General features: G+C 36.5%; 1 protein-coding gene across 1 annotated transcript in view; it reads right to left on the bottom strand.

Annotated features, from left to right (window-relative positions):
- The window catches only part of ZNF385D (zinc finger protein 385D), a 969,842-nt gene extending 953,410 nt beyond the window's left edge, over nt 1-16,432 (bottom strand). Inside the window, exon 1 of the mRNA XM_054482049.2 lies at nt 16,153-16,432. Within this exon, the coding sequence (XP_054338024.1) occupies nt 16,153-16,258 (106 nt within the window). The 5' untranslated portion in view covers nt 16,259-16,432. The remainder of the gene's footprint in view (nt 1-16,152) is intronic.
- Between the last annotated feature and the right edge of the window lie 6,724 nt (nt 16,433-23,156).

Genomic DNA, 23,156 nt, shown 5'->3' with positions numbered 1-23,156 from the left:
AGGTATATTTCAATGGGTATGGCATGAAAAGTTTTGTATATACTGTTGTTTCAAGTATTATCTTCGCATGATTTCTCTTTTACTATCCCCTGACTTTTTAAGGAAAGCATTTTACAGTGGGTATTTGAAGTGGGGCAGCAAACAGTGAGGGCAAATCTAAGAAAGGTGAGAAGGAGATAGAAGAGGCCAGACACAATGTTGTCCTTGGCTATAGAAACTTCTGTCTGAATGAGATTCCAGCAGGTCTTCTGTGCTAGAACTCTGTTTCCCAATTGATCATCTTTACAGCTAAGATTTCAAGGAAATATAAAGATATGGTTGCAAGTACTGTATGAATATTAGATAGGTAGATAATACATAGAATGGAAAGTGTTATGACTTAATTCCTTAAGAGATGGCAATAGAGGAATCGATGACAAATCAAAGACAATGCCATTCAAATGGGATATTTCTGAGTTTAGTCATTGCAAAGTTATTATATAGACAGATAGATGATAGAGTGATAGAAAGATAGATAGATAGCTCTAAACATTTTACAAAGTAGATTCAAGGTGAAATATTTAAAAGAAAGAATAAGATAATATCACATATGACGAACGGGAGGTTTGAGTTGTAGTAAAATCAGAGTCTACTATTAAGTGAGTAAAACATTTACTATCCAAAAAATACCCTATCTTCAGTATGTATAGGAAACAAGATAGCAAGTTATAATAAAACCTACATTTTACTGAGCATATTAATTATATGAAAAAGTACAATAATAAGCATTAGCACATAAAAAGAAAATTCCATCACTGATTATCAAGAAGTTCACATACATAATTACATAGTACTTTTCCTGTCTTAACACAATGAAGCTTTCAGATGGGAAGAAAAATAGACCAGAATATATCATTATCTCTGAGTTTCCAAGTGAACTTGAATTGTTTTTAAGTTTCAGGAAGTTTTTCAGGGAGAAAATACAAACTGAAGAGTAGTTCTGAATTATAGTAATAAATGCACTAAGAAATATCTGTGGTTGGTGGTGGACAGGTTTTCTTACAGACCCTCTACTACCTTTCAATTAGATGCAAGACAGATAAATTAATGTCACTTATTATCAAGCAAATACTTTTATAGTCTTAGGAAATTCTTTTTAATGTGGTGATTTTAAGGTGACTGAAAAGTTTAGTAGAAAACTTGGAAGTGCAGATATAAATTCTTGAAAGCATACAGTTATGTCTTTACAGTATTTTATTTACATTTCTACTACAGCATTATATCAGTCAGGATATGCTAGGTTATGCTGAACTAACAAAATCCTAAAATCCTAGTAACTTAAAGAAAAAAAAACTTATTTCTTGTTCCCTCAATATACTCATATTAGGTCAGCAGGTCCTCTGTTCCAAGTTATTCTCTCAGGGTCACAGGTTAACAAAGGCTTCACCGTCTGTAGTAGTGTTTGTCTCTGACAAGAAAAAGGAAATTTAGCAAATCACACACCAACTTTTAACACCTTCTGCCAAAAGTGACATATCACTTCCATTCACATTTTATTGGCCACAGCCAATAACATAACTTCTGGAGTAACTTAACTTCAAAGGGGTGGAGAATTGCAATTCTTCCAGGTGATCAGAAGAAGGAGAACAAGAAATATTAGGAAACAGATTTAAACATTACAAGCATTCGATATGCTATATTTTAAATGGTCTGTTTTTCTCTTTCTCAGTTACCTTTGAGCTCCTAGAAAGAAAATGTTGAATTATATCCATATTTCCAAAGTTTGTACCTTATGCAGTGCTGGGCACTCAATAAATATTTGTTGAATGAATAACAGGGACAGTCAGCAGTGTCAAATATTTCAGCATGTTCAAGAAGTAATACTGAAAAGAGACTTTTGGATGTGACACAAAGTTCACTTGTAATAACTGAAAAATTGTCTCAGAAATATGAGAAATTGAGGTGAGGAAATGAAGACAAAGCATAGATACTGCCCTTTCCAAAAGTCTGGAATCAATTCCAAGGAAAGGTTTTCCGGATCTCACCATTGTTGAGACCAGTCCTAAATTCCATCAATATGCCCAAGGTGGCAGAGCCTCTGCAAATATTCAAGGAAGACAGCTTCATTTTTGAACAAAATGCAACTTTGTTCAAAAGTTGCATTCTGCATTCAAGTAGCAGCTTGAAGAAAGTTATTCTATATAGAGGACAATACAGCAGGTCTGGTGGGAGAACAGATGGAAGGAGAGAGTGAAGTTTTAAGACAGAGGATGAGTAATTGATGAAATGTTTAGGCAGCACCAGGAGGAAGTGCAATCATAAAATAAGTGGGCATTGGGACAGTAATCCTTTTGAGATGAGGAGATTTGAATCAAAATGGTGGTAAATAGAGCTGTGACTTGTACTAAAAGAGAAATTTTGGAGATGTGCTTGCCTAATGGTCTTTATTTCATCTGAGAAGCAAAAATAAGATACTATTTTGAATGTGGAGCAGGCATTGGACAGAGGACTTAAAAAGCAAGGAAAAATTTAGAATGGCCTTTACAGTAACAGAGCTACCACGGATTACAATGGCTGAACGGCATTGATAATGGATGCCTAGTGGGGCTTAAATGTTAAATGACAAAGACACTCACCTACACAGTTATTGGAACCATCTGTATGACTTAGTGTCTAGATATCATAACCCTACAAGACATCTGGTTACATAGCCAGGCCCAGTACCAAGGAAATTCAAGCAGATGATCCCTTTCTGACATTAGGCAAAAAGTATACTGCCTTGACTACCCATATTTTAAAAAAACAAACAAACACAAAAAACCCACTTGATAACTACAGTTGATTATTTTAACTTAATTACTGGGAACAAAATGAAAATGCAATGTTGAATAACAAACATCTCAGTGGCCACTTTAGATCTACCATCATTAGTTAATGCTGGGAGGCGGCTGGAATTGATTCGATTAACTTAAAATATACACAGAAGTATTATTATGCAACATTCAAGAGGTTTTTCTGTCTTGTAGAATCCAATATCACCTAAAAAATGAGCAGGTGTCTCATAAAAGAAGAACAAATAAGATTTTTAAAAAGTTTGCATTTTGTTCAAAAATGAAGCAAAGTCTTCCTTGAATATTTTCAGAGGCTCTACTACCTTGGGCATATTGATAGAACTTAGGACTGATTTCAGCAATGGCGATTTCCAGAAAATAAATGTAACAATACTAACGACAGGACCCTTTTAGGTTCCCCATATTTAGTAATATATATTTATAACAGAGCAATAATTGTAACTCATTGTGTGTCAAGATTGGTATCTACTATTTAAATGTATAGAAATAGTTAAACTCTGAGAAAACAGCCTTGGTATTGAGAGACAGTCATGTCAAGAAGAAGTGGAGCTGAATGGAAGGGTAAAATGATGAATTCAGTTTGAGACAACGGGAATGCCAGTTAAAATGATAGGAAATAGTGTCCTATACAGATAGTATATCTCTCATTGGTAAGGAAACTAGTTATGAAACTTATATAAACAAATGAATTTATAATATCATTTATATTTCTTGGCCATATGACTATTTCTTAAACCTGAGTTATAAGAGAGAATTAGATATACATATTAGAGGCAACATAATGTTCAATAAAAAGGTATTTTACATGTATAATTGAGTTCTTAAACGTATGTATGGAGCCACTTTTTAAACATGAATGGGAGGCTAGAGCAAAGCTGCAAATAAGAAACAGCTTTGGCTGGGATTACCATGATTATTAAAGCTGTAGGCACTTGACTAGCTTAAAAAATATCCTCTTTGGTAATGGTTCTGATGTTTTCTTGGAAAGTATTCACAGTTTAATTCTTACAACTTGTCTCATTTTCTGAAAAATTTTAGGAACTAAGAAGCCAAATGCTAAATAAACCATAGCTAGTAATGAAAAGCATTATTTCTTTCTTTAAAACATGTGCCTGGTACTTACATTCTTTTAGGCCAAACTACTTTTACTATTTTCCACGAAGGTATGCCAAGCCACCCTCAAACTGGCCCCTCAATGACTCCCAAACTATTTCAGTTTGTATACACACATTATACTCCCATCCACACACAGACGCGCTCATGAAGTCAGTGCCACAGGTTTAGCTCCAAACACAATAAAGATTGCACAGTACTTGGCAGTATCTTAAAGGACATGTTCCACTATGTTTTCTATATATTCGACAATAATGATCCAAATTTTAATAATATATTATCATTTCTTAGACTCGATTTATTAAAACCTTAGTAAGAGGCAGCTTCTAAGATTCATGGCTATTTATTTTAGTAACAAAGTAATGACATGAAGTCTTAAGAACCCTTTCAAGGTGGAACAAACACCAAGTCCTCATATGCCCTATTCACAGTAGGGAGCACGAAGGGCACTTTGCGTTGACATACATTGTCTCACTCCTCTGTTCATGCTTTAACTGTTAGAAACAAATGAACAACGCTTCAACTTTAATGTTTAGACTCTCCTTTAGTGGGAATTTACGAAACAGAAATGAATAACTGTATTCCTATGAGATGCTATTAATCGGGGCAATCACTCAGCACATTTCTGTTTCCTTCAGGTTATACAAATTGAGAACCTTCTATTATTTGATTATGCGACCCCTCTAGAGATCAATCACTATTATTACCCAAACCTTTTATTACTCTGAAACACAAGGTCGATTATTAAAATATCCCATTTCATTTATGAGGATGAAAATTCACAGCCTTTGCTGCTCAAAACAAAACTAGTTGATGTTGCATCACAAACACATCTGGGAAAGTAAAGTTGCCAGGTTTTGAATTATCAAAGGGATGATGTAAAAACAAATTCATTGAATAACACAGAATTTCCAAACTCAGCTAATGGACAAGATGATTCATTGTTCCGATGTGGCAAGACTAAATAGAAAGCCAACAACTGGGAAAGGACAAAAATGCAGAGACTGGAAACTTTCAAACTTGGGCATGGAAAGCAAGCAATTTGCTGTAATCAGAATGTAATAAGTAGCATTAATTTATAGGAAGATGTCTTTCAGAGAACCAAATTAGCCTAATCAATTTAGAAACTTATTAATGGCCCTGACAATTTTCCTTAAGGACCACATCAAGGTACAAAACTGTTAAAGTCACTTCAGCATTCACATAAAAGTAGGTTATCTTCACATCAAATCTGACTATGGTTATGAAGCCTATCTTGGAGTACATTTTGAAGCAGTTTTCAAATTAAAGTTTCATTAGTGCTCCCTTAATACTGTCATTTATTGATTGTTCTCATCTCCATTCCATTCATGTACTATCATTTTCCTCCAGTAAATCATTCCAATGTATGATAGACTTAGCAGAAACTATTTCTCTGTATATGTGGAAAGAGAAGGAAACTATTCAGGGCAGCAGAGAGACCAGGCTTCGAGTCAAAAATAGTTCACTATTTAAAGTTGCCACCCACAAATTACTTGATCTTGGAAATCACTTGACCTTTCTTAGTTTTGCTTCCTTATCTAAAAAAAGAAAGTAATGCCTACCCACCTAATTTGTGGGAAGAAACAATAATTCCAACAGTAACTTTTGTGTTCTGTGAAATACTATTTCAACATAAGTTTTTAGTATATGAACTAGTAGGAAAAATAAAAACATTTTGCTCTAAATAGACATAGAAATGTAAATCCCATCATTTCTAATGGCAGACTTTTGTTATTATTAGTTATAATTATATTATTAATATATTAATATGGATGTACGCTATTTGGTTTTTTCAAACCCTTTACGCCTGCTAAAACTTCTGAATTATGGAAACTTTTACTTTTGTTAAGGGCAACTTTTTAAGAAAGGAATTCTTTTTCCTGGCTTTTTTTGTAGTAGTTTTTCAATTCTTAAAAATTTAAATTAAGAACACATGTTCTAATTTATGATCTGAAAAGAGAAAACTCTTTTTAAGTATCATCTCTTCAGATTAACTTGCATTGTTTTTTTTTATTTAAGAAGAATCAACATGGAATATATTGGCTTAGACATAATTTCTGAATAATTAAAAATTATGCCACTAATAAAAAATTGTTACAGATCCAACTGCTCACCAAATTCCATAGGAACTGAAAAACTATATTGAAAGCAATTTTCTAAGGTCAAACTCTTCTTTATGAGGTCCTAAAATACTTTTTTAACTCAGTCTACTAGAAGCTGTCAATTAACCAGTAATTGAGATGTGTCTACTTTATTTGGGAGAGAACAAATGGAAAGGCATATCAAAATCATATCTTACAGAACACAGGTTTGAGTACTTCTTTACTTATCATTCCTACCCTTAAGGAAATTTATCTTTATCATGAGCATCTCAATGCCTAGCTTTTTAAACTTTTTAAAAGTATAATTCACATAGAGTACTGCATAGATCATATTTATACAACTCAATGAATTTTTACAAGGGAACACTCCTAAATGACAGAATATTATGCTGTTTTTAAGGCAAATTGCAGAATATGTTTAGACTCTGATAGCTATTCAACTCAATTTTCCACAACCCCTATGTCTACCAGGCAGCAGAATTTAATTATTTGTTTCACAAATGTTTGGGGGCCCCTACTTTGTTCAAGGCACTGACAGGCATTGCAAGAGGCAGAAAGGGTAATAAAACAAAATCTCTACTGTCGCAGAACTCATTGTTGAGATTACTGATGTTCTATGAGATCAGCAAAGAACTGAATTATCCAGGGAAGTCCAACTTAGTTCACTGTGCCCTACTAATTACTTCTTAATAAGTTCCTCTTCAGAGAACCCAAGAAATTGATATTTTCCAGGCAAGAGAGTATATCTCTGAGACGGCAGTAGAGGGCAAGGTCTACCACTGCCTGGACCTTGCCCACTGGACCTTGCCCACTACTGCCACCTTAGAGGTACTCTTTCTTTCCTGGAAGGAATCAATTTTCTCAGATTCCCCAAAGAGTCAAGCAGACCCCAGCTTCTAAACCATCAGAAAGTCTATGAGCACTCAGAATTTGTCAGAATACGTGAGCTCAAGCTCACTGACCCGCACCCACTGTCAGAAGCATCATTAAAAGGGGAAAATGGATAGCGCATTGTCTAAGAGGTATGTAGCCCTCTCATCATCCTAGAAATTAAGATGTTTGAAGTTGGACAAGGAGGCATCCAATAACTAAACTTCTTTATATTCTGTAAGTATGATTCCTGTTCAAATCTTTGCTACATTAACAAGGATGTTGCTCACTGGGCCATTCAATTCCTTCTTTATGAAGACTCATGAGAAACATTTTTTTCACATTCAGTACCAAGAATGGTTTTTTATCTGGAAAAATAGTATTCTGATTATATCTGCTTCTTTGGGTCTAATGGCTGTTTAAAAACTTATGGTTAAATTGATGGACCAAGTCTGGTGAGTGTGTATTCTTACAGAACATAGGTTTGAGTACTTCTTTACTTATCTTTTCTACTCTTAAGGAAATTTCTTGTTACCATGAGTGTCTCAATGTTTCGCTTTTTAAACTTTTTAAAAGTATAATTCAAATACAGAGTACTGCATAGATCATATTTATACAACTCAATTAATTTTTACAAGTGAACACTCCTAGGTAACCAAACACCCCAAAGCACGAAGCAGAACATTTTGGCATCTTACCTTTTCCCTCGACATTAACCACAATGTGCTTATGAGTTAGCTTTGCTTAATATTCAACTTTACTTAAATGAATCATGCTTTATGGGGTTTCTACCTTTTGATGCTCAACATTATGTTTGTGATAGTATTCATATTCTAGTCTGTAATTATAGTTATTTCATAATCATTCTAGGCTCTTTTTTTTGGAATTTGATTTAGTGATCCTTTACATACTTTTTAAAGTCATCTTAAACTCATTATTTTAAACAAAGGTTTAGAATAGGCAGTGAGTTTTGGGATACAACATCAAAGGCACTGGCAACAATGACAAAAAATAGACAAATAGGACTTTATGAAAATTTTAAAATTTTGTGCAAAAAGGACTTATCAACAGAGTAAAAGATAACCACAGAATGGGAGAAAATATTTACAAATCATATATCAGATTAAGGATTAATATCTAGAATATACATGGAACTCCTAAAATGCAACAACAAAACAACCTGATTAAAAATGGGCAAAGGACTTGACTAGATACTGCTTTAAAGGAGACATACAAATGGCTAACGAGCACATGAAAAGAGACTCAACATCCCTAATCATTAGGAAAATACAAATCAAAAATACAATTAGATACCACTTCACCCCCATTAGGTTAGCTACTATCAAAAAAAAAATAGAAAATATGCATTGGTGAAGATGTGGAAAAATTAGAAAACTTGTATGCTTTTGGTGGAAATATAAAATGTACAGCCACTGTGGAAACAGTATGGCAGTTCCTCTAAGTATTAGAAGTATTATGTCATCTAGCAATTCCACTTCTGAACATATTCCAAAAGGACTGAAAGTAGAGTCTTAAGGGATATCTGCGCACTCATGTTTATAGCAACATTACACCAAAGCAGCTTTATACAACAGCTAAACAAAAGCAATCTAAGTGTTTATGGATAGTTGACAAGAAATGCAAAATGTCATATATACACACAGTGGAATATCATTTAGCCTTAAAAAGGAAGGAAATTCTGACACATGTTACAACATGGATGAAATCAAGTTATGTGAAATAAGCCAATTACAAAAAGACAAATACTGTATGATTCCACTTATATGAGGTACTTAAAGTAATCAAAATCAATCATACAGACAGAAAATAGCATGGTGGTTGCCAGGGGCTGTGGGCAGGGAAGAATGGGGAACAACTGTTCAATGGATACAGAGTTTCAGTTTTGCAAGATGAAAAGAGTTCTAGAGATGGATGATGGTGATGCTTGCACAACAATATGAATGTACACTGAGCTATGCACTTAAAATGATTAAGATGATAAATTTCATATTATATATATTTATGACAAAAATAAAAAAGACAAAGTATAAATAAGTAAACATTGTCTATTCACTGAGGGTGAAATATCAACTAATATCTAAGAAAAAAATTTGAAAAACAAAAAAGAATTCTAAAAAATGGTTCTTACCTTTCTGGTTAAACTCAAGCCCAACTAACCAGAACATCTCATTAGTTGATATTTCCATGTAATTACATTATGTGGTCAGTCGATGAGATGTTTATCTTTCTAAAAAAATTTTTTTTGTTTGCAAACAAACTTTCATTATTTTAGTTCAATCTTTCACAAACATACTGTACAGAGTCTTATATGGTATAAAACAAAGGAAAACATCTCTGTCTGTTCAATTTAACACAACACCAAAATAAAGCAATTAAGACTTTGGGGAATTCAAAGGTACAAGAAAACAAAAAGGTTGTTACTAATTCCTCAGCTTTTTACCATAAACACTTGTCATTTAACATAGTGTTTGATACAGTTTCTTTCATACTGCAAATACTTTTGGTCTTTCCTCCCTGTAGAACAAATGAAGAATTAACATGAACCCCATAGCATCCTCTGAAGGAGGTGAAAAGATAAAGCTCCTAGACATAGCATTCACTTCCATTAAATTTGCCAAAGGAAACTGTTAATTTGATCCTGTTGTTATTATTATTCCTGTAGGATTTATTGTACCTCACAGTATTTATTGTTTCCCAAAATAAGCATCATTAGTTGGGGATTCAGTATTTTTATGTGTGAAAATTTCAGAAACAATAGATTCTTAAAGATAAGCTGAAAAAAAATTTTTTTTTAAGCTTGTCCTTATTCTTTACCTTGTTTCAAGTTATATACAGTACAATCAATCAGAGGAAGCAGAGTTCAAAATTTGGCCCTTCCTGGCTGTGTATATATTCTTTGGCATAGTTTCTTATCTCTAAAATCAGTTTAATAATACTTTCTTGCCCCTAAAATGCTGAGGTTAAACATAAAGAGCCAACTACACCCAATAGAAGTACTCAATACTAATAAGGTAGTCATTGTCTAGGGTAATGCTATTATTTATACACTGGTCTTTACACTCCATGAGGACAGGGTCTCACTTTTTCTGTCAACTTTGATATTCCCAGCACTAGCACTCTCCAGGTACACAGTAATCACTCATACAATATTTATTGAGTGCATTATGTTAGAGTGAAGAGAGCAGAAAATAATTGATTGCCCTGTACATCTTTGATTCAAAGTCTGATCAAAATTAAAACATATTAAAATAATGTACTTTAAAAATAAATTTCTGGTCCTTCCTGCATTTTTCACATTTTACTTATGTTGGGTCTGCTGTCTTTTCACACATCTTGCATAATATTTTTTAAAAGATGATTGTGGTAGACAAAATAATGCACATCCTCCTCCCACTCCTGTACTTTTCAGTCCTTACTGAAAATACATTAGTTCCTAATCCTTAGAACCTGTAAATGATAACCTTATTTGGAAAAAGGGTTTTTCATATGTTATTACATTAAGGATTTTTAAGCGAGGAGATTATCCTGGATTATAAGGGTAGGCTTTAAATGCAAATATAATTGTCCTTATAAAAGAGAAACAAAGAGAGATCAGACACTCAGAGAAGAAGGCAGTGAAGACAAAGGCTGAGATTGGAGTGATGTGGCCACAAGCCAAGGAATGGCAACAGAAGCTGGAAGAGGCCAGGAAAAGATTCTCCCCTAAAGCCTTCTAAGAGAGCAAATCTTTGCCAACATCTGGCTTTTGGCCAGTGATACTAATTTCAAACATCTGGCTCTAGAATTTTGAAAGAATACATTTCTATTGTTTTAAGCCTCCAAGTTTATAGCAATCTTGGTACAGTAGCCATAGAAAACTAATATATGATGATAATAAAAATGGCTAACATTTATGTCTTACTAGGTACTAGACACTATTCAAAACACTTTACGTATATCACCTTATTAAGCCTTCAATCAATGCTCTGAGATTTATTTTCACTAGTTTATATATGAGGACACTGAGGCAAAGAGAGGTGCAATAACTTGATTAAATTCTCACCACTTTTAAAGAAAAAAACAAGGATTCAAACCCAGCCAGTCTAGTTCTCAAACTCATACTCTTAAAATGCTACACTATGCTAAATAACTATTTTTCTCTATGATTTTGATGTCAAGTTTTACTATGAATAGAATATACCATGAAGTTACTGTGAATGTAGAATTTATAGCCACCTGATAACTCGGTCCAGTACATGGAACCTTTGTTCTTTGAATTCCAGGTGATCTGGATGCCTTTAGGAAACTGAGACGCCTAACTTCTGCAAGTTGTACTTAACTAAATACAATTTTAAAATCTAGATTTTTTTTTTCAGAATGCCTTCTGGAGTTTCCTGTGTTATTCTTTTGTTTAAGGAGCACCTGAAAGAAAAGATACATTTCATTCTTTTTTTCTTTCATTTCAGTTGAGGATAGATGGAGACTGTTGGAGAAGCAAAGGAAAAAGAAGTCTCTAATAATCTCTTCTATTATAAAAATTGCAGAGAATAACTCTTCAGTAATAAAATCAGAACACAAAAGATAACAAAAAAATTTAACAGGGAACATCTGGCCTCATGTTATCAGAGACTCTGAGGAAAATCCTCAAATGGAACTTCCTGACACTGTGGCATAATAATGCATTTTATTCTCATGCGGACAAATAGGTCTAATGACTAATCAAGGCACATCAAGATCAGTACTGTTTCCTGAAAGATGGGCTACATAACTACAAGGAAGGAAAATGAAAACTCTCTTACTGAAAAGTCACTGAAAAGACCTGTTTTGAAATGCTACGTGCTGGCTTATTTTGGTAGATATAATTCCATAAACAAAGAGAACTGTCCCTATGTGTTGCAAATAAGGCAAAAAATTAAACATATGTTAGGATGACATTATAGGTAAATAAATAAAGTAACTAAGCGATCTAAAGGTCTCTATCCTATTCTAAAACTGTGTTCTAGTATACTCTACTGGTTTATCAGAAGGTTAGGAATAAGATACTCTTTGAGACATATCCCAATCTAGGCAAACTACTAGAAATAGTACAAAATTACCTGAATATGATTAAAACCATATTTATAATAGGATAAAGGCCTTGTAAAATAATTTGATTCATCTCTGCCCCTGGGTGTCCTTCAACTTCCTCTAATTGCAAATTTTTTATGTTAATCATGAGTTATTCCAAAATAGGGAGTGTCTTAATCAGTATGGGCTGCTATAACAAAATACTATGAACTAGGTAGCTAAACAACAAACATTTGTTTCTCACAGTTCTGGAGGCTGTGAAGACCAGGATCCAGGTGCCAGCAGATTCAGTGACTGCGGTGGGCCCTCTCCTGGTCTGCAGATGGCTATCTTCTCGCTGCATCTTCACATGACAAAGAGAGGGTCCTCATCTCTTCCTCATCTTATAAGAGCACTAATCCCACTATAGGGGCTCTACCCTTATAACCTCATCTAACCCAAATCATTTCTCAAAGCCTTCACCTCAAATACTATCCCATTAAGGGTTAGGGCTTCACAGTATGAATTTGGGGGAGATATAAACATTCAATCCAAAGCCGGAAGACATCACTAGTTTTATCAGGCTCTAAAAAAGTAGAAGTAAATACATTTTTAATGTACTAGAATGTTTTAAATGATCTCCAGTGTGTCATCTACTTGTTCAAAATATAAATTACACTGGCAGTTTTTGGGTGTGTAATCTACAGAAGCTGATCTCAGCTTCCTAAGTGGCAATTTAAGCACTTGCTTGATTTTCAACTCACCGGCTTTATTTTATTCAGTTTCTCACTTTAGAGTCCTTGTCAGAAAACTAAGAAGTACCATCTACCTTGAGTTCCAAGCTCTTGAAACATTCAAAATTACAGATCCTTTTCCAATATTAGTTTCTTCAATCTGGGATGTCAGTGTGACTCATGTTTATGGAGCTTAAATTACCTTTCAGAGATCTGGTTGTTCAAATCAACAAATAATATCAAATAAAATATTAGTCCTATTGTTTGAATATTAAACAAACATTTTTAAAACAGTAGAAAATACATACATGTGATTAGAAGTCTAACCATTTACAAGACTCCCATTGTCATGAAACATTTTGCAGTTTGACTATTCAAGTTCATAATTAGTTTCATTACTTTAATACTCTTCTAAATTTAAATATGTTAGCTACTATAAAAACCTCCTTAACTACTGCCAAAAAATAAAACAAATCTCTAGGCAAGTTATTATGAGACATGTAGATTTATTTGAAAACAGTAAGATACCATGCGAACACAATGAAACATAGTAAATTATCTTTAATTTCTCAAAGATTTTGTATTTTCCAAAGCTGTTCCCAAATTTGGAATATTAATAGCATTAGCATCCCAATGGGTTTATACAACTTTTATTTGATAATTCCATTCATGTATGGATAAATCAGATCTGTGACTTAAAATATATCATCACTCTCAAAATAAAGTATAATTACAGGTAGTGAAGAAACATGACAAAGTTATCTTACTTGTTCTTACTCCTACTTTTAAAACCTCAAGATCTTTATAGACAGTACTAACATTACTTAGCCGAAGAACTCATAAGTAATGAGTTTATGAAGTTGGAGATTACAAGAAAATAATGGATACTGTATACTCAGCCACCTGCATACACTTAGCAATGAGAAATGCAACATTTTAATTAAATTACAAAAAAACTAAGTTAGATGTGACTCATCTAATCTTTGTTACTATAGATGAAACACTATGTTTTCCTGAATTGCAAACATTTTCATTATTGAACTTTGGATGCACCTGGTAAATAGCAAATCACAGCAGGGGGAGTAATTGTTTTGAAAATACTGTTGAAAATAAAAAGGAAATTTTAAAACAAGCTGCTTGTACCTCTTAATGGAAATTTAAAATCCTGTCAGGATCTGAGCTTTAACTATAAGCTGGCTGAAATATGAAAGTGTTCATGTAGACCTCAGGATAACTCTATAGTCACATAAATATGATGTTAGCACCAGACATGTTTGATGTTATAAATCACACATTGTTAAGACAAGGGCTATAATATAGCACTATTGATTTACAATAACAGGACTCAAAGAACGTCATTCAAGATGAACACTAAGATCTCAGTGTTCTTCCCTCTCTAGAGCTGGCAGGCCGAATTATATAAGTGCCACACAATTTTTATTTTATTTCACATCTACAAATTCTGCATTCTGTTATATTAAACACCTCAAATGGTTGGGTATAAATCAATCTATGATATTACAATCACTGTATGAATTTTTCATGGAATTAAAACTTAGAGAAGTCTATTGCTCTCATTTTTCAAGTGAGGCTCAAAGAGGTTGTGTAAGGGTTAACAACCGACTTTGGAGTTCTGCAATCTTGGATTACGAAACCCTAACTCTGGGACTTTTCCCAATTTAACATCTCTAAATCTCCTTTTCCTTGTCTACAGAATGGAGATGGTAACAACGCCACCTTCTTGGGATTGTTATGCATTTACATTAGCTGTAGAGTTTGGTGTTCAGGGAATGGGAAACACATTTTAGGTGTTATTATTCAGTAACCCCAAAGATCTCTCAACCACATTGTCATAGAGCAAAAATAATTCAGAAACCCTGATTTTTGGCTCAGGTCTCTTTCTCCTAACACAGACAACTTCCAGCACTTCATTTCCTTAAATCTGAGATAATACATTAGCTCAAGATGTTTGTCCATTCCCCCAGTCTACATTTTAGCTCCATGAAGAGAGTGCTCAAGTTAATTTCTAAAAAACATCTGGAAAGAAATGTGAAGAAATTGCAGCAAACCCAGGACACGCTGTGTTGCATCAATCTACATAATTTGAAATGACCCATATTTGCCTTTCATGCTTAGAGACCAGAGTAGTGTGACTGAATTACCAGCATAGGCCAACGAGTGGCACGACAACCCAGAGGGAGGAAGACCTTTCCAGTCGGTTTTAGAAAACATCGTGAACCAGAATTCAGTGGTCACCTGAAAGGCACATTTAACAGACCAGCTAGCAAACAGACTCAGCAGAACAGAGATGATTTCCCCACCACATTCCGGGAACACCGCAGAATTAGCATAGAACAGCGCCAGCTCTAGGGTCCTTAGTTACATCTACAGAATGTCAGATGTTCTTCTCAGTCATTTCAAGGTTCCAGAATTGAAGACAGTCCAATGCCCAGGAACCACGTATCACTCGTTTGAAATCACAGACCAGCTCAGACTAAAGCACCCATCAGCACAATCTCCAGAAACACACGAGGTGGACAAGCCTGATTGTAAGGGGGACTGATCTGGAATTGGGCATTTCACACAGGGTGACACCATTTTGGAGGCTGCACGTGTCCTCTGACCCAAATTCATACACACAATAAAACGTCTCCCAAGATGCAAGAGGTCAAAAGGTACACAACCCTGTGCTCTCTTCTAATTTGGTCCCCCAGGTACTCAATGGAAGCGTAAAAAGAGGCACTAGATGGCCAAGAAGACGATCAGATTCAGGAGCCCTGGCTTACACTCAGCCTCCCAACCCCACCCTAAATGTCAAAGTGATTTCCTTGGAGGGAGGCTTCATATAACTCAACAGCTTCTCATCCTGCCCTCAAAACGCGTGTATCTCAGGTTTTTTTAAGTATTTATTTTAAAAAAGAAGAAGAAGAAGGAAATGAAAAGGAAGCAGGAAGCTGTCCCGCTGTGTTTCTTTATCCCAACAACTTCGCCAGGTTTCCCCCGAGGAGGGAGCATGCCTCGCACACACCCAATGAGAGACAGACAGCAGGACCTCCTCACCGGGTGGCCCAGCCCTCGACTCTGGACAGAACCAGGCTGACCTCGCCCCCCTGCCTCGGCCTCCCCTGCCCCTTGGTTCTCGGCAATGAGCTGTGACCTGAGACCCTCAAGCTCCACGCTCTTCACTCTGGCCCCGCAACCTCACATCTCTTCTCCGTGGCACCGAGAAGAGGCAGGGGGGTGTGGACCGATAGTGCGGGATACCGAAAAGGTGGTCCAAGGCCTGGGCGGTGCGAACCACCATTCCGCGCCCCCCATGCGAGCCTCAGCCCCTCGCGCCTAGTATCCCGCAGGGGCGCAACCCCAGCTCCTTGCCCGGTGCCCCAACGAACTCCGCCACCTGAACCGAGACACCTCTTTTTGCACTCAACTTACCGCGGCTGGGCTGAGCTTTCGGCGCCCCCAGGAGCTTTTCTCTCCTTCCTCCCACCGAGCTCTTCATTCTCCTGCTGGCGGCTGCCCGGCGCCCTGGCCCTGGCATCCGGGAGGAGCAGCCGCTGGGGCTGGCTGTCCCGGGAGACGCACGGCTGCCCGCCCGCAGCTTCAACGGCGGTGGTCGCCGCGAGCCGTGAGCGGCGGCCAAGGAGAACGGTCTCCGTTGCACAGCGCGTGCTGTCCCTCCGGTACGGGCTGGAGGTGGCAGTCAGCGCGCCTCTGCCTCCGCCGCGCTCGCGGCGCTCCGCACGAGTCCCGAGCCCGCGTCAGCCCAGGTGCACCAGGCTGGGAAGAGGTGCGAGCCCGCGCGGAGGGAGGGGCCCGCGGCCTGAGAGTGCCGGGAGAGAGCGAGACTGATGACCAGGAAAAAAGAAACCTGGAGACTAGAGGCGAGGAACTAGCTGTAATGGAGTGAGTGGGTCGTGGGTGTTAAGGGGAAACACGAGGAGGCGAAATGCATCTAGAAACTAGAGATATTGGAAATGAGCTTGAGTGAGCTGCTTTTTGAGTGAGGCTCGAAAAGGGGGCTTTCCTTTTGTGCTTACCTCCTTTATCCTCCTGGTTTGGGTGCAGTACCTGACAACAACTTCCCCCACACTCTCATATTTAACTGTAAATAACGCTAACCTCAATAATCTTAGACAGCAGATGCAACGAAATCTGGTGAAGCTACTGCAAGTATACAGGGGAGTCCCACATCCACAAATCCCACATGCCAATCCCTCTGGAGGGACCCATATCCTACTGAGATTTCTCTCCTTTTACCTGTCTCCTCTCTCTCACAAGCACACCCACTCACACACTACAGTACCCTAGGGATGAAATCACACGCCCGCACACACTACAGTACCCTAGGGATGAAACACCTTTTGTTGCTCTGTTCTAGGACTTAAAGTGGGTGTGTCTCAAACTTTACTTTGCACAGGAATAACCTTGGGATTTTATTACAGTTCTGATTCTGATCCAATAGGTCTGGAGTGAGGCCTGATATTCTGTGTTTTTAATGGTGTGGCAGAGGCTGCTGATTGAAGAACCACATTTTGAGTTACAGAACACAAATGAACAAAATAAACCTGCTTTCTACTATCAGCAGAGCCATTATTTGTAAGATAATCTGAAATAACAAAACAAGCCCTGTTTTCATGGGGTTTCAGGATGCTGTGGAGGCCAAATAACTTATGATCGTAGTGCCAAAGGATAAAATACCCTATAGGCAAGCTTCTCATTGTTATTAAGAATTACTCCGGATAAAATCATTACGAATACTAATGCTGATGACAGGGTAGAGAGATTTTGGTAATTTACCACTCTACATATTCTCAAGAGAAGCTCTGAAAAACGATCCACAGTGACCACCCCACAAACACACCCTCATTTAGAAAGAAAATGTAAGTAATATCCTCTAAGGGGCAGTCTGTTCCTCCCAGGAGGCCATCGTTGAATTTTCCAGACATGCAGCACTATTCGAGTGTGTATTAACAAGTAGCCAAATCACTTATTAACCCACAGATAAGAAGAGCAAATGCCAAGAACAAAAAAATAAAGACAGAAATATAGTCAACACACCAAAAGATCTGTTGTGATTTGAATTAGCATGACTGATAAGTTAGTTTGACCATTTCTCTTTTTCCATGCTTTCATCTGGATTTAAACACCCATCCTTCTATTTCAGTTCAGGAAGTACTTACTAAGCCTAATTTACTACGGTAGAGGCCTTTCTTGGGAGTGAAAAAAACTGGTCCTGCCCCTGCTTTGAAGGAGAAATTTGACAACATACCAATAAGTGCCGTATTAGGCAGACTATGGTGCCAGAAGGGAACACCAAATACATTAGCAAAGTTCAAAAGGCAGTGAAGTCTGGAGATACTTCATTGAAGGGAGGCCATTTGACAGAAGCCTTAAAATATGATATGATTTTGTCTGACAGATAAAAAGGAAGGAAGTAGTCTACCCTTCTACCCAGAGCATACAGTGCATGGAGGAAGGTAGAAGAAATGATTTGGAAGATGTCAAGTGGTGCTCTAATTGTTAGCCTGGGCAATTTGTACTTCATTCCAGAAATGCTGAGCAGGGGACCTCCATGACCAGGAATGTACCAAAAAGATTAATCTGATAGAACAGGTTAATAAGATGATCTAGAACCAGAAAATAGTAGAGCTGTAGAAAGCATTTAGGAGGCCGTGGAAGCACTAGGTAAAAGATCATGAAGGTAAGAACAGTGATAGCAGCTGTGGAGAATGAAATATAAGGATGTTTAAAAAGAGACATTGCTGAGATGTAACTAACAACAAGTAGCAATTATGTGAAGAGGCATTTATTAAAGATATCTCTAACTTTCTGTCCCTGGAGAACTAGAAAAATAGTGACACTATTAGGAGTTGAGAACCCAAGAAGGGAATTTACAGTTGTTCAGTTTTATTTTAATGTTTGTTTAGGAAAGGTTGTGAGATAATGAGTTCTCTTTAGGCAGCTATAGTCAAAGGTCTGCGGGAGATGTTCAGGTGGAGATCCTTATACATCTAGAAATTCAAGCTTTGCTCTATGGAAATGGTTCTGCATTAGAGCCTGTATTAGCTCTTGTGTTTTAGACCTCTGGACACGTATATGGAGTTCAACTGTTGGGAGAATGTGAGGTTTATGAGGTAGAATATAGAAAGCAACAAAAGCACTCAGGACAAAAGCTTACAGCTATATGACCTCCCTGTTTCTCAATATTCTCATCTGTAAAATGTGAAAAATAGTACCCTCCACATAAAGTAATTATAAGGATGAAAAATAATGTACTGATTTTTCATTGCCATTTCTATTTTCTACACTAACCTGCTCAGTCTGAGAGGGCAGGGACCATGTGTATCCTCTTAACTGTTACAGCCCCAGCACCTGACTAAGTGCTTGGCAGATAATAGGCTCTAAAAATGTTTGTGAATATTTTAATAATTAATGAGTAAGTTAATTATTAGATTAAAAGAAGAAGGGACACCAAAGAACTACCAAAAAGATGGGCGAAGATAGAGTCATGGGTTCTATTATTTCAATGTCATGGAGACTAAGTTAGGGAAAATTTTGCTCTAGAGATGGTCAGGTGCACACACAGAGATTAAAGAGAAAACATCAATACACATTGAAAAAATGTTTTTGTTGCGAAAGGGGACCTGGTTTAAGAGTTAATTGATTACATTTGAGAAAACAGCTGCACTAAAGAGGCATCACAATTATGAGTGGCAAAGGAATTCAAGGAAAAATGTGATATTATTAAGAAATTTGACTACGACCTGAAGGTGAAAGAGAGAGAATGAGGGTAGACGGCTGATAGCAGACTTAAAACAAGGCATTTCCTCTTTAGTAAAAGGAAAGTCCAAACATATTTTGCTGATTGGGTTAAGGGGCTAAAAGTGTGGGAGGGAAGTTCCAGGTGAGAGAAGGGGAGAATTGATTGAGTAATATCTGAAAAGTAAAACAGAATTAGTGAACCAAGAGTATAAATAATCTTAGCAAAGAAAAGGATCACCTGTTTTTTTAGAAAAAAGAACAAAGGGATAGAAATGAGAGATACTGAGATTCTAAAGTGGGTTGAAAGTAAGTGGAAAATGATATTATTTTCCCAGAGTATCTCCAGGAAAACAGAGATGAGGGCTTCTATTGATATCTGTTGGTCAACAAGAAAAAGCATTGTAAGCTAAAAATAAATGTGGGGAGTATTTGGAACAAATTCTAAGAGATATTACAGTGAATCAACAAAAGGCAAAGAACAATCACTAAGTCACATGGGAACCTGCTTCAGGGGCAAAAATATACATTTATTATAATAAAGACTATCAGCATTGTATTATTCTCCCAATAATATTGAAGACATAAATACAGAAATAAAACATATAGCATGGTCTACCTAGGATTAGTAAGCAACAAGGTAGAAATTATGGGGCCATGAAGCAAGTGAGAGATTACATAGAGTAGAAATTAAAATTATGAAGTCTTGAAATGTTTAAACCTGGAGTTGAGTGGAAATTGTACATGCTTTGTAATCAAAGAGATCGGAGCTTATCAGAAGGCATCAGAATCACCCGAGGGACTTGTGAAAAATACAGATTTCTGGGACCTACCTCTAGAATTACCAATATACTAGATATGGTTTGGAACTCTAGAAGTTGTGTTTCTCACAATTCATAGTGATCATGCTGCTGCAGCTGGCCAGGAAACCACACTTTGAGAACCAGTGTTGTAAAGCATTTAGCATATTGCCTGGTACATAGCAAGTACTAAATGCATGGTGGCTAGTAGTTAGGGCTGGTAGTTAGCTCATGTTATGAGAGCTGAAGATAAGGTTCAAGCTCAAAAATATATAGAAGAAGTTTGAAGATGAGTAATGGACAAGGAACATTAGAAGAGGTTGAGAATTTGAAGGTCGTTAAAATGAAGATTGTATTTCATGTGAGGAAATTTACAGAAAAAAAAATCCATATCAGGAGATTTTGGTGGGGGACAGAATTCAAGAGTTCAGAATCATGGAGATCAATCTGATGTCTAGTCTAACATATTCCAAAAGGGAGACTTATAACAAAATCCTAAGCCTGTAACAACAAAATAAAATCATAGGAAGAAAAGTGTTGGTCAAGAGAAGAGCATTCGACGTGTCAGCAGAGGGAGTCAACACCATTGCCGTAACATAGAGCCAGTCTGTCGGCCTCGGAAGCCAGGAGAAGCAAGTGTCAAGTGATGTTATGTAACTATCATTGTCTGAGGTGAAGCTTTATAAATCCCAGTCTCTTGTGTGGAAAAAAAAAAAATCCCTACTTTCAAACTTGGAAGAAAATATCTCCTATAGAACATTGGTTAACTTGGTATTCATGTGGCTTCTTTAAGTAGAAACTTTCAGTACAAACCAAGGCATGGTATCACAACATAATAAATGAAAAGCACATCTGGGAAGGTTTAAGAAGTTGTGCCCTAAATGTTTAGCCTTTTAGCAATTCAACTCTACACACTTATAGGCCTCAATGTACTTGGTACCCATATTTCGTCAAATGCCACGGTAGGTGTTTTATTTGGGCCACTTTTAATCCTAATTAGATATCCCTTCTGAAATGAGAAATGGAAGCTCAGAGAGATTGACTTCCCTGAGGTCATATCTGATAAGCTCCAATCTCTCTGATTATAAAGCATGTACAATTTCCACTCTAAAACACTGTCTCTGAAAAAGTTTTAAAAAAAAGTTAATAAATGTAGTTCTCCCATACTCCTTTTTTCTTAGATTGGGTTATTCAGGAAACAGACTCTGTCGACATGGAAATTAATATGCAGGATTATTTTTTGGGGAGAGCCATTGAGGTCAAGGCATATGAGAGTAGAGCATATGGGAATGGGTAAAGCTACAATACAGTTTCAACACCGGCCCTCTGTCAATCTCACAGGAGTTCTGGGCTGCATTGGCCCTTTAGAGTTATCCTGAGCTGATGACAGGGAACCAGGTCTTTGTACCATTGCATCAACCAGTCTTTCCTAATAATCAGAATTAAGTTCACATAGAAGCCTGAAGAACTAACCTGAATGAGAATTTGAATATTTTATTATTACTATTTTATAGCAAACAGAAGATGACTACATTGAATGCAGCAATTGTTTTAATAAGCATTATTATTTGCAAGGCACTGTAATGGGTACTTTGGGGGAACACAAATGTACTTAAAATCATATGTTTGATATCATGTAACTTAAGAAGTAAATGATGTATACAGAAGTAAATTATCTGTAAAATGAGGATAATAATATTATCTACCTCATAAGGTGAATATGAAGATTAAAAGGTCTTCACTAAGTTAAATATAAAAGTATTTGCTTTTTTGCCCTAGCTATAATAGGTGGCACTGAAAGATTTTGTGAAAAATAAATAAAAGAGGAAAAACAAGTTTGCAAGAAGTTCAGGGTAAGAAGTTTTCACTTTATCAGAGAAAGCCTAATGAAGAGAATGGATTAGGTTGAGTCTTAAAGAATGCTTTGGACTTTGAAAGGCAAAAATGGTGGTGAAGACAACATGGCATTCCAGGGAAAACAAACAGAATGAACAAAATGTGTAGGGAATGAAGGCTTAAAAATGTTTTGAGAACAAGCAAAGGTACCAGTGTTTCAGGGATGTAGGTGGAAGATTTGGAATACTGCTGAAGATTTTCATTTTTGGGTTTGTTTTTATGGCTTTATTGAGAAGAAAATGAAGAATAACAATTTGAGCAAATTTAAAGTATGAACAAAATAGTGTTTTATGAAAATTAATCTCTGCACAATTGGAAAAAAATTCGGAACAAAAAAAATAGGTTTCTTGTTCCTGCCTGACTCTAACCTTTCTTTCTGGTGGATGTTCTAAGCCAATGATTACCAATCAACAGCAGTAGCATCACCTGGGGACTTATTAGAAATACAGATTCTCTGGCTCAATCCCTGATCTACTGAAGCAAACACTCTGGGTGTGGATTTCAGCAGTCGTGTTTTAATAAGACCTTCAGGTATTTATATATATGCTCAAGTTTGAAAATCATTTCTGTAGTGTTTCTCTAACACATTTTTTTTTCCTGGAGCAAATATCCTTCTGGAATATCCTGAGGCAACTCACTTCTCTCTGTAAGTCTCTTGAGGATACGATTGCTTTACAATATCTTTCCAGACTGTCTCTGACCAAATGACTCAGCGGTGAACCATGCTATGCTCTTCTATGGGTCAGGTTGGTTTTGAATCATTACTCCGTATAAATCTTTAATACAACATTCCTTCTGTTTGTTTTGGATGAGAGATGCCAGAACACCACTGTCTCTATTCTACTGCAATTAAGATACCAGGAAAAATCCTCACAGAACTTCAAAGGATATCAGAAAGGGCCGTTGATCAGTATACTTTTCCATGACAAAAAAAAACAAAAAACAAAACAAACAAACAGAAAAAGGTCCTTTCCCATTATT

This window comes from Pongo pygmaeus, chromosome 2, assembly GCF_028885625.2.
Source record: "Pongo pygmaeus isolate AG05252 chromosome 2, NHGRI_mPonPyg2-v2.0_pri, whole genome shotgun sequence".
In the NCBI taxonomy this organism is placed as follows: Eukaryota; Metazoa; Chordata; class Mammalia; order Primates; family Hominidae; genus Pongo; species Pongo pygmaeus.
The sequence above is the reverse complement of the archived record's forward strand: the minus strand, read 5'-3'. Positions and strand labels throughout refer to the sequence as shown.